The sequence below is a fragment of the Tenrec ecaudatus genome, chromosome 12 (genome assembly GCF_050624435.1).
Source record: "Tenrec ecaudatus isolate mTenEca1 chromosome 12, mTenEca1.hap1, whole genome shotgun sequence".
Lineage (NCBI taxonomy): Eukaryota > Metazoa > Chordata > Mammalia > Afrosoricida > Tenrecidae > Tenrec > Tenrec ecaudatus.
In genome coordinates this window covers 136134950-136146779 of record NC_134541.1, presented here as the reverse complement: position 1 = coordinate 136146779, position 11830 = coordinate 136134950, and the positions used below count along the sequence as shown (strand labels likewise).

The 11830-nt window shown below is 47.7% G+C and overlaps 1 protein-coding gene and 2 non-coding genes across 3 annotated transcripts; all 3 read left to right on the top strand.

The window, feature by feature from the left end:
- Positions 1 to 285: 285 nt before the first annotated feature.
- Positions 286 to 10628, top strand: CCT6A (chaperonin containing TCP1 subunit 6A). Its single transcript, XM_075565027.1, has 14 exons — positions 286 to 510; positions 1180 to 1243; positions 3354 to 3488; positions 4292 to 4465; positions 4941 to 5044; positions 5619 to 5729; positions 6421 to 6580; positions 6678 to 6760; positions 7261 to 7357; positions 7600 to 7747; positions 8371 to 8504; positions 9172 to 9274; positions 9927 to 9999; positions 10230 to 10628. Exons 1-14 carry the CDS (start codon positions 374 to 376, stop codon positions 10300 to 10302), a joined length of 1596 nt encoding a protein of 531 aa, XP_075421142.1. The 5' UTR covers positions 286 to 373; the 3' UTR covers positions 10303 to 10628.
- On the top strand, positions 4034 to 4167 carry LOC142423662 (small nucleolar RNA SNORA22). The gene has a single exon (XR_012779267.1). It is a non-coding gene; the product is annotated as a small nucleolar RNA SNORA22 (small nucleolar RNA).
- LOC142423631 (small nucleolar RNA SNORA15) lies at positions 7824 to 7959 on the top strand. Its single transcript, XR_012779239.1, has one exon. It is a non-coding gene; the product is annotated as a small nucleolar RNA SNORA15 (small nucleolar RNA).
- Positions 10629 to 11830: the final 1202 nt, after the last annotated feature.

Genomic DNA, 11830 nt, shown 5'->3' with positions numbered 1-11830 from the left:
AGAGTGTAAGAGGAAGCCCGAATCCTCCAGCGAAAGGATGTACGTTCCTCTGAGATCCTGCCTCGAGGAGGGCAGCCTCTGGCTCACCCCGGAGAGCACCACACCTGGACTGGGGGCTCCAAACTGCAGGGCGCACGCGCCACCCGGACGTAAAGGCGGACGGACCGGGGCGCGGGAGAGGGGGGCGGGACCACAGGCCCGTGGCCCAATGAGCAGACAGAGCCGAGCAGCGAGCCAATGGCAGCAGCGCGCCGGCACGCCGGGGGCGGGCCGGGCGCGCCCGATTTTTCCAGAAGGGTCTTGCTTGCGTTACTCGGCCACGCCGAGCCGGCCTAGGGGTTTCTGCCTTTCTTCTCTGCTCATACCCGCCACCATGTCGGCTGTGAAGACCCTGAACCCGAAGGCCGAGGTGGCGCGAGCCCAGGCGGCTCTGGCGGTCAACATCAGCGCGGCCCGAGGGCTGCAGGACGTGCTGAGGACCAACCTGGGCCCCAAGGGCACCATGAAGATGTGAGCGGGGATGGCGGAAGGGCGGGCCTGGGGTGGCACACCTCCGTCCGCGGCGGCCCTGCGGGCGGCGAGCCGGAACCTGCCCCTCGGCGCTCCGCGTGGCCGCCGCTGTCTTCCCCTCCCGGCCGGCCGGCCGGCCATTTCCTCTGTAGTCACTGCGTTTCCGTGGAGAACAAAGCTGCCCACGTGCGCCGCCCTCCCCACCCTCCAGCTCCTTCGTCAGGCCTCCGAAGCGGCTCTGTCCGTGGGGTTGGGCCCTGCGCCAGCCTGTAGCCCCGGTTTTCCGGAATTTAGAGGGGGAACACACCCCAAACTAACCCCACTGCCATCGAGTCGATTCCAGCTGAGCGGCTTTAAATTAGACGGCAAAAAATCCTTACAGGAGTGGAAAGCCTCATCGTTCTCATGTGGTGGGCTGTTGGGTTTGAACTGCGGACCTTGAAGTTATCACCCCATGCCTAACCCATATCCACAGACCACAGTCCCCAGACCCTCTGCTGTGGACCCCATGGGACAGAGTAGAACTGGGGGACAGAGAACTGCGCCTCGTGGCTTCCGAGGCAGCAAATCTGTGGGAATAGACAGGCTCTTGCCGGTTTAGAAAAGTCGGGTGTTGATGGGAAGTTTACTTTGGAATGGAACACTGATCGCATTTCTGCCCGTGAACAGGCTCGTTTCTGGTGCTGGAGACATCAAGCTGACCAAAGATGGTAATGTGCTGCTTCATGAAATGGTGAGACGGCTTTGCCACTTGCTTGATTTGTAGGAAGAATTTTAACTGTCCATCTCTTCCCTTCCCACACACTTCCATTCACTGTAGTTTGAGTAAAAGTTTAAAGAGTGAAATACCGTATATACTCGAGTATAAGCCAAGTTTTTTCCACATTTTTAGTGCAGTTCGTGTGGTAAAATTAGATGACTCGGTGGATATTCGGGTCAGCTTATAGTCGAGTATACACAGTAGCATTCCGTTAAACAGTTAATTTTGTTTTGTCCACATTTTATTTATTATTTTAATTTTTTCACATTTTAAAGTCCATTCTTTGAAAGGTCTATGAAAATTAAATTATCTGGTGGTGACTATTTCAACCACTGGAAGATTTGGAAGAGGAATATAATCGGTAATAATACTGACAGGATTATTAATCAGCCTTATGGCCGGGTAGTTTGGATCCAAGCTCTTTTATCATTTTTTATCTGTTAAGGGATGAAAGATGTAATTATAAAACGTGCTGGGCCAATGAGCTGAAGTATGAGGTCCCTCTGTTGTACATATAATCACCACGTTCCACAGTCTCAACAGTTGAAATCTAGGAGGGGGACATTACTTGCCCACAATTTGATTTCAGAATAAAAGTCAGAATTTTGATAATATTATGTAACCCCATCAGCATCCCTAAACCAAGCCCACTGTCACTGAGCTGATTCCAACTATGCAGGGTTTCTAAGACTAAATCTTAATGGGAAAGATACCAAGCCAGAAAACCAAACTCAATGCCTTCATGTCAATTCGGACTCCTGTTGCACAATCCTATAGGAGGGCAGGGTAGACCTGACCCTGTGACTTCTGAACTGTTAACTCCTTACTGTGGTAGAAAGCCTCTTTCTCCTGCAGAGAAGTTGGTTTAGAATTGACCTCGCTGTTGGTAGTCTAGTTCAGCATCTACTACGTCACCAGGGTGCTTGCAGATATCTTCCATAAGGACTAGCTGAGAAGGGGCAAATGGTTTATGTTCAACAGAGTCAATGGGACCAATCGAAGCCACAGTTTAAACTTGAGGTCACTCAGAAAGGTCACAGCTGTGTAGCAAGTGTTATCACCGAGAACCTTTATGGAACTTGCGAGTCGTGGACCAGAGGCTTACTTTCTTTAAAGCACATGACAGGGAACACCCGTGTGCCGTGTATCATGGTACCTAGGACACTGATGCTCCGTAACTGCAATTTGATGTACCCTCCATGATTGCTTCCACATTGTCTCTTCAAATATAAAGCTGTTTTCCCAGATGATGAGCTGAAAGATCTGTCTGTAATCTGACAGTAAGTGCGTCTGGTGCCTTACGTGTACACTAAGATACTTAGAGCCTTTTTTATTATTATTACTGTGGGTTTTAAAAAATACATTTTATTGGGGGTTTGTACAACTCATCACCATCCTACATTGTGTCAAGCACATTTGTACATTTGTTGCCATCATCATTCTCAACTTAAGAGTATTCTTACCAGAAATTTGCAACATCAAGTTCAGATACTGAGGCAATTGCCAGGATGCCTGGTCTAGGTGTTTTTAAAAGGAGTCTCTAAAGATGTAACAGGCCAGGTGACTAACTTTAGATTAAAGGATCAGATGAGAGATGAGCTGCCATGGAAACCAAAGACGGTGCAGGAGCCACTGTGGGGTGGTGCTGGCGGCACGGCAGACAACCTGTCCGTCGCCGGCGGCTCCACAGTGGGCTTGCTTCTGTTGAAGGTGTCTGCAACAGGACTTCTCCGGCTGCTAGTTTGATGTCTTCATACTGGAGGCTGCTGGGCGTTAATTTCAGGCTTGTTAAAAGCGCCTGAGTCTGGGCCATGGACTTGAACTTGTTACTAGTTCTGGTTAAGTGTCTGTCATTTACTCTGAAGAGGACCTCTTCAAACCGAGCCTCGTGTTTCTTCATCAGTGAAGTGTAGATGCGTAAGGGCCCTAAAAGCACTTTGAGGATTGCCATCCCTGTGCAATGATGGTTTGTACCGATCACTCTGGAATCAGAGTCAAGTGGAGTCAGGGACTGTTCAGGTGGTTGCATTTAAACAGGGAGTCTCTTTCTTTGAAGTTATTGGTGTTTTTTTTCTGCTTCCAGCAAATTCAACACCCAACAGCCTCCTTGATAGCAAAAGTCGCCACCGCGCAGGATGACATAACTGGAGACGGCACCACTTCCAACGTCCTGATCATCGGGGAGCTGCTCAAGCAGGCCGACCTCTACATTTCTGAAGTATACACGCCTCTGCCACTTCTGAGTTGTGCTGTGTATGGGAACTGTCCGAGCATTTCGGAAAGCAGTTGAGGGTTGTGTCTTAGAAGCTGAAGAGTAGAGGTTTTGCATCTGGGAAAGGGGCTGTATCCAGGTCTGACCTAAACGTACTGTGACCTTGGACAGGTTGTAAAACCTTCCTCAGCATGAAAATAAAGAACATGGCATCAGTTGTACTGCATGTTTAATTTTTAGTGTGGGCAGATTAATCACTGGAGTGCAGAATTGGAATCTACAGGGTATAAGGGCAAAAGCCAGAACCTGATAAACCGTTGGAATCTCAGCCTTTTTAACCCCGAGTGATTTCAAGGCTAATGCAAACCTCTGAGGACTGGTCTGATAGCAGAGCTTCCTGGAAGAGAGAAGCCATGCACTGGGCTTCCTTGTGTTTCCCATTAGTAGTAAATGATGTGAGTGAATTTTAGGTGCCCTGTAGAATTGAGGTACTATTCCTCACGGAGTGCTAACTGTTGTGACCCACTCTTGGGTTGGGTTCCTCTCTAGGGTCGCACAGTGAACACCCGAGTGTGCTTCGTAGTTCCCTTGGCCTTGACACTGTGCTAGAGCAATGTCTGGTCTTTTCCTCTGCATGGAAAGGTATGTTCATCCTTTCAAATGTATTCAAAAGGCCAGCACATCTTATTTGTAGTAAATCTTAATTCTGGAATGCTTCCGAAAATAATTTGATTCCTTACGACGAACTGTTTCGTTGCATCTGCCGGAATAACACCAGGGGTGTAGTCTTATAACTGTGTTTATTCCAGGGCCTGCATCCCCGCATAATAACCGAAGGCTTTGAAGCGGCGAAGGAAAAGGCCCTTCAGTTTCTGGAACAGATCAAAGTCAGCAAAGAGATGGACCGAGAGACGCTGATCGATGTGGCCAGGACCTCACTGCACACGAAAGTCCATGCGGAACTTGCTGACGTCCTAACAGAGGTATGTGTTGAATTGAGAGCACACTGGTATTGGGGAGACTGCTGCGGGCAGAGACTTCAGTGCCCCTCGCAGGTCCACCTGCACAGCACTGCGCCAAGTCCTCAGGGTGCCACAGCGCAGGAAGTGGAGTCCTTGTATAGCTAGCTGTGTGGGGTCTCCTGTCGGTGACACTAGCCTGGTGTCTTTAAGTAGCAACTTTGTTAAAAAGTACCAAGGGGAGGTTCGATGATTCAAATGCTTTTGGTTGTCAGTATTCATAACAAACCAGTAGGAAGCATGTCAGCTGGTTGGGCAGTTGCAAATCCTTGTAAGATTTGGGGGGATGTAAATGAGGCCCACCTTTATAGATCACATGCCACAGATGTGCTACAGGCACGTCAACAAAGACTTGTGTTGGATCCGAGATTGTGAAGGCAAGAAACTGTTGGGTTCACACTTCTGCATCAAACTGATGGGGCGGTATCTTCTGTTGCAGGCTGTAGTGGACTCTATCCTGGCCATTAAGAAGCAAGATGAGCCCATTGACCTTTTCATGGTTGAAATCATGGAGATGAGGCATAAGTCAGAGACTGATACGAGGTAGGTGGTAGGCTACTATGAAATGCTGGTGTGAGGTGTTCAGAAATTGGCAGGTGTTGGCATGTATGTGATGTATTTTCTTGGATGATTACTTCTCTGTGGATTGTGTCCATTGCCTAGGTGAATCTTTACTCTGGGCAGGACTTCCACTGAAAAGGGGGTTATGACAGGCAGTGGGTACCGTTGAAATGATTGTTGGGCTGTAGAGCGTTTGTTGAACATAATGGAAGACGGTTGGGAGTGGGGTTTGAACAGTCCTTCGGGTGATAATCTGCCATTGGTAGTGTTTTCGCTGGTATTGTCTATGTGTGGGAAGGTGGTTGTTTTTTGTTTGGGTTGATTTGGTGTGTACTGTTTGTTTTTGTTGTGTTTTGTTTGTTTTTTGGTCATAGTCTAGAATCTGTTTTTCACATGTTGTGGACATTTGCATATTTCAAATCTACTCAGGTTTCACTCCGATCATTCCAGAAATAAAACTGATTATGTCTCAGCTCAGTGTGGCATTCTTGTTTACTCGTGATACACCCCATCTGGTCATTGGTCACTTCGTATGTTGTCCTGTGTTTTTTGACAGCTTAATCAGAGGGCTAGTTTTGGACCATGGAGCCCGACATCCTGACATGAAGAAAAGAGTGGAGGACGCATACATCCTCACCTGCAATGTGTCCTTAGAATACGAGAAAACGTGAGTGCAAGGTCCTCCCTGACCTGGGCAGGGTACTGTGTTCAGGGTATGTGTCTGAGAGGATTATGGGAAAATGACCCCAGAAGGAAGTACAGCTCGGTGACTACTTGTGACATCTCCAGGCAGCTGCAGTTGCTTCCTGTTGTCCACTGCAAAAGTTGTTCAATATAAACAGGCACGAACCCTTTGTCTCTTTAATGGGCAAAATCCTTTTTTTGGTAAAATAGTACAAAGCAAAACCCACCTTTTAAAAATTATTTTCTTGGCTCATACCACTCTTACCACAATCCGTACATCCATCCATTGTGTCAAGCATATTTGTAAATTTGTTGCCATCATTCTCAAAACATTTGTTTTCTAAAAACCCACCATTTTTAAGGGTACAATGACATTGATTTCTGGTCATCACTCTAGGAATCCTTTGCCATGATTTATTTCAAAACGTATTTTCAGCATCCCAAACAAAGCTCATGGCCCTATAATCAGTATCTCCTGTCCTCTTCTTCCTCTGTGCTCCCACCCCCCACACAGTAGCTTTTCATCGACTGTGATGTCCTGTCCTCGGTGTGACCGTGCTGGAGCAGATGTGATAGTGAGAGAGCAGGGTGAATTTGCCCTTTTGGTCTGGCTTCTTTCACGTGTCACAGTGTGTGCGAGGTTCCTTGACAGATCACTTTTCCTTCTTTACTAGAGAAGTGAACTCTGGCTTCTTCTACAAGAGCGCGGAGGAGAGGGAGAAACTGGTGAGGGCCGAGAGGAAGTTCATTGAAGACCGAGTGAGGAAAATAATAGAGCTGAAGAAGAAAGTCTGCGGCGATTCCAGTAAGGGGTTTGTCGTCATTAACCAAAAGGTGAGGTTGGGCAACACGGCTTCCCTCAGGTGGCGCCGTGGCTTGGGAACGTCCTTTTTTCTGGTGAGATCCTGAAGGGATTTTATTGTTGCTCCAGGGAATTGACCCCTTTTCCTTAGACGCCCTTGCAAAGGAAGGCATCGTGGCCCTGCGCAGAGCCAAGCGGAGAAACATGGAGAGGTATGAGTGACTGGCCGCTCAGCTCGCCTTCCCGCCCCTGTGCTGATCTTAAACTGTGGCACAGTCTGTACCTACTTGTCAGGAGTCTAGCTCAGAAGGGGCTTGAGGGAAGTGACGTGCTTTCTCCCAGGGGCTTGCCACCACTGAGAGTTGTCCTTGGAAGTAACACTAGTTCTTTCAGGCTTGCTTTAGCCCGAGGGCACGCCTCTCTTCAGGAGGGTGACTGACACTGGTCAGATTTTATCTCTTCACAAATCGAAAGGAAGGATGTGGTTCTGTATGCGATGCGACTTGGGGTCCAGGCAGTTCTCACTGCAGAGGTTGGGAAGAGCCATGTAGGCGGGTGGGACCATTGTCTGGTCTGTCAGGCAATAGGAGATGAAAGGGGAACTTAGTATCATTTTACTATGGAATCCTGAAAGATAGCTTTCTTTTAAAACTTTCCTTTGAACTTAATCGCTGTTGCTCCTCATATGTCTCCCTCTCACTGAACATTTCAGACTGACGCTGGCCTGTGGCGGGGTAGCTCTAAATTCATTGGACGACCTGAATCCAGACTGTCTGGGACATGCAGGCCTTGTCTATGAGTACACGTTGGTAAGTGTTTCCTTCCTGACGGCTCATGATTTCCTTTCAGTGAGACAGGCTCAGGCCAGATGTTACTCTGCTCACATAGCTTTTGATGATGTATGTGTAGCAGGACAGCCGCCACGTGTGCGACTTTAAAAGACTGGCGTTAGTGGGCTACAATGTTGGGTTGATTCTTGTCAGAAGCCTCCGTCCCTTTCCCTTGTCGCAGCCCAGTCCCTATCTGGCAAGGCCCTCTCTTGTCCACACAGGGAGAAGAGAAGTTCACCTTCATTGAGAAATGCAATAACCCACGCTCCGTCACGCTGCTGATCAAAGGACCAAACAAGCACACCCTCACTCAGATCAAAGATGCCATCCGAGATGGCTTGAGGGCTGTCAAAAATGCCATTGATGATGGTAAGGCCGGCACGTTTGTCCCGCTTGTTTTAATCCCTTAAACAAAAAGCCTATACCCAGTCAGTGGGATCTGAACGCATGGCTGAATACTGTGTTTTTTTATCCGTAATCTACACAGCCAGACACCATGCCACAGTATCGCTTCCCTTTAACGTACTTCGGGTGTGCTGTGTCTCCTACATGGCATATCATCTGTAAAGGTGAACACAGAGATTGCAAGCAGCTTTGTGCTGGGTGTAAATGACAATGGTGCTGTTTGATAACACTTTAAGTTCCATTTTGCCACAAACATTTTTGTGGCCTCCTTGTCTTTCTGCCTTCCAAATGTACTGTATTTGAATGAACTCAGTAAGTGACTTTAGTGCAGTAGTTCTCAACCTGTGGATCTTGACCCCTTTGGTGGTCAAACGACCCTTTCACAGGGGCCTCCCAATTCATAACAGTAGCAAAACTAAAGTTCTGAAGTAGCAACGAAAATAATTTTATGGCTGGGAGGGACTGTATGAAAGGGTCAAGGCATGAGGGAGGTTGAGAACCACTGCTCTAAGGTGTGCGTTGATGTGCAGGTGCCTTTTCGCTCTCATGATCGGTCACGTGACACTGCTCGTTCCCCTGCTCTCCAGGCTGTGTGGTTCCTGGGGCCGGAGCCGTGGAAGTGGCCATGGCAGAGGCTCTGATGAAGCACAAGCCCAGCATCAAGGGCAGGGCCCAGCTTGGAGTCCAAGCATTTGCTGATGCATTGCTCATCATACCCAAGGTGGGGACCTTTGCACATTTTGGGGGGGCGGGGGCGTGCCTTGTCTTGCATGCTACAAGGTCAGCAGTTGGAACCCACCAACGGCTCTGTAGGTGAAGATGGGGCTTCCTGTTCCTGTAAAGATTGACCGCCTCAGAAACCCACTAAGGCCGTTCTCCTCTGTCCAACCGTGTCAGAATTGCTTCAGTGGCAGTGGGTTTTGGACCATGGTGTGATTTTGGTTGAGCATGGTTGGTTTTCTCAAACTCCCTCCTACCCCCTAACCCCCCCCTCCCCCCAACACCGTTGGGTCCTGAGGCAAGGAGACTTTGCCTTCTGAAGGAAGACTCAAGTGGCAAGAGACAACTGGATTTTTCCCAAGGGCTTGCACGGTCTCTGGGGGTCTGTTTCGTGGTGTTGGTGTTTTTATGCACTTGTGCTGTGTGTTGTCATTTTCCATGATGGGGAGTGTTGCTTGGGACCTGAGTGTGGCTGAATTCAGTGTGGGTTTGCATTGGTCGGTGTCACTTGGTCGAGTTACGCTGAAGTGAGCACACACAGTGGTTCTGTCTTTGTCCTGAGTTTGGTTATGAAGGACTGGTGGTGCTACATTGGAGACCCCGGGTCATGCTGACAATGGTCAGGAGAAGGTCATGTCTTTTGAAGAATTAAATGTGTGTCTTTCTAGGTTCTTGCTCAGAATTCCGGTTTTGACCTTCAGGAAACGCTAGTAAAAGTTCGGACTGAGCATTCAGAGTCTGGTCAGCTTGTGGGCGTGGACTTGAACACAGGTAAGATCCTAAAGGAAGTGAAGCAGCCAGGAGCGATCAAGAAGAGGGAACAAAGAATCTGAGCAGTTGCGCGGTACTGCACCACTGCTATCGGGAACCTTGGGTTCTAAATGGGACTAAAACCTATTAATGACGGCGCTAGGTGTCTGAATTAATGGACCGGGTGTGAGCAGGCCTTAACGTTTCAAAGCGTATCAATTTGTTGGGAGAGGGGGTGGTCGGTAGGAGATGACTGAGAGTAGTGCTTACTGAAGGGCTTTCTGTATCCTATTTCAATGAGAAACTTTGGAATCTCCCATCTGACTTTGATGAGAACACACATTCATGGGTGGAAAATACTGAAAGATGAGATCAAATCTAATGGCATTTAACCGGAACCAAAGTAAAGCCCTGCTCTTAAGCTCAGGCAATAACACAAATTCTACAGGCGCACAGTAGACAAGAAGGAACTGGGGGACAAGCCGGGGTAGAACATTTGGCCACCAAAGAGATGGTTTTTATCCTTGGAAGTCTTCAAGTAACGCGCAGGGGTCATAGTGTGGAGTAGAAAACAGGCCCCGGAGGAGCTATGGGAAGTCCCCCCATTAGTCGTGACCAATCGGTGCTGAATCGAGCACTTCACTGGGTTTACGAAAACTCAACTCGTTTCCAGGTGAGCCGATGGTGGCCGCTGAAGCAGGTGTATGGGATAACTATTGCGTAAAGAAACAGCTTCTACATTCCTGGTAAGTTTGAGAAAGCTTAAACCGTTCATAACCTTTAGCTTATGTATTGTTTTAGCCCCCTTTCCCCCTATAACTACCCCAATTTAAAATGGGAGGAGCTAAAAGTAGACAGGCTGAACTGGTCCCGTGTGCATGGAGGGGGTGAGAAATGAGATGGGTTGTGCATGTGGAAATGTTGGGTTGTGGTTGGAATCTCCTCTCTCAGCCTCCTCATTTTTTCCCCTGTTCAGCACTGTGATCGCTACCAACATTCTCCTTGTGGACGAGATCATGAGAGCTGGGATGTCGTCTCTGAAAGGCTGAGTTGAAACGAGCCTGCCTCGTATCATGGGGATCATGGAAGATTCTACAGAGTGATCCTAAGAACAGAGCAATGGGATTTTGGTCCAAGCTGAAAATTATTCTCAAAGGGATTTTCTGTTCTGATGTTGCAACAGGAGATCACGGTCACTTAAATTCTGGAAGTTCGTAAATTATAATTACAGTATTTTTAAATGGCACTGAAGTATGTACACATCGAGCCTAGTGGTTTTGCCCTCGGGAAGAAGGGATGGTTTTCCTTTAGCCTACAGTACACGTAGACCATGCATATGTTAGCTCCTTGTCAATAAATATGTCTTCAAAAATCACTTAGTGGCTTAATTAACTGATCCAATTTTACACTGCACATTCTAATATCTAATATCTCTCTGTCAGAGGTACAGATTCCTCTTGAGTACAGGGACTAGATCCATTGGGTTTTTTGTTGGAGGAGATAGCTTTCCTAAAATGCCATCTCCCCCCAAAGAGAGCTTATACTTTAGCACAGGGATTTTCAGACTTTTTAAATTTTATTGGGGGCTCGTACAATTCTTATCACAATCCATCCATACATCCATTGTGTCAAGAACATATGTACATTTGTTGCCATCATCATCCTCAAAACATTTGCCTAATAATCAGTGGGGTAATGTATTTAAATATTTTAAATAAAAAAGGACAAGTCATTTAACATTAGTAAACCAGCACAGTAAATGGAAAATAGGTTCAACAAAAACAAGGTATCAACAATGATACCTTAAGAGTACTATTCCCTGAGCTCAATCAGCAACCAATCTAAAATGTAGAGTTAAAAACTGGATTCCTCATCATCCGTATCCCAATGCAGAGCTTCAGCTGGTGTGAGGTCATCATAGATGCTGTCCTCGCTGGGGTACCACTGACCCGAGTATAAGCTGAACCCGTTTTTCAGCACATCTTTTGTGCTGGAAAACTCAACTTATACACGAGTATATATGGTATTTTGAAGTAAAAGAAAACATGTAATGGGCCAGGTAAATGTCCTTGGCGGGCTGCATGTGGCCCGCATGTTTGAGGACCCCTGTGTCTAGCAGGTGGAAAGGTGTGCACTGGAGGCCAGGGAGTGAAAGTTAAACGTCGGCATAGTGACAAGGGAGAAGGTGTTGGCGGCCTGGCTGCCCATACTGGCACCTCTATCTTTGCTCCCCTTGAAGGGCCTTCCGGCATCAACCTTTTGCATCCATGGCCCAGTGGCACCTCATCACAGAACTTCTTAGAGTCTTGATTTCTGTGGACTTGTATTACCTAGCTTTGTGTCTTAAGGGTTAGCAGTTGCTGAAGGTGTGCAGTAAACATGGAAGTCCATTCCTTCCCTGTGGTGTTAACAATGGTGTCATTCGGGTGAGAAAGGGCTCAGAATGTTCCATGGGGCTCCTACCAGGACAGCCACACCCACCTTTGTAGCTACCTCGTCTTTGGAATAGCAGCAGTCCCAGTCCCCGTTCTGTTCACACTTCCCACCAGTGGCCACAAACGCCCAATAAAGCAGCTA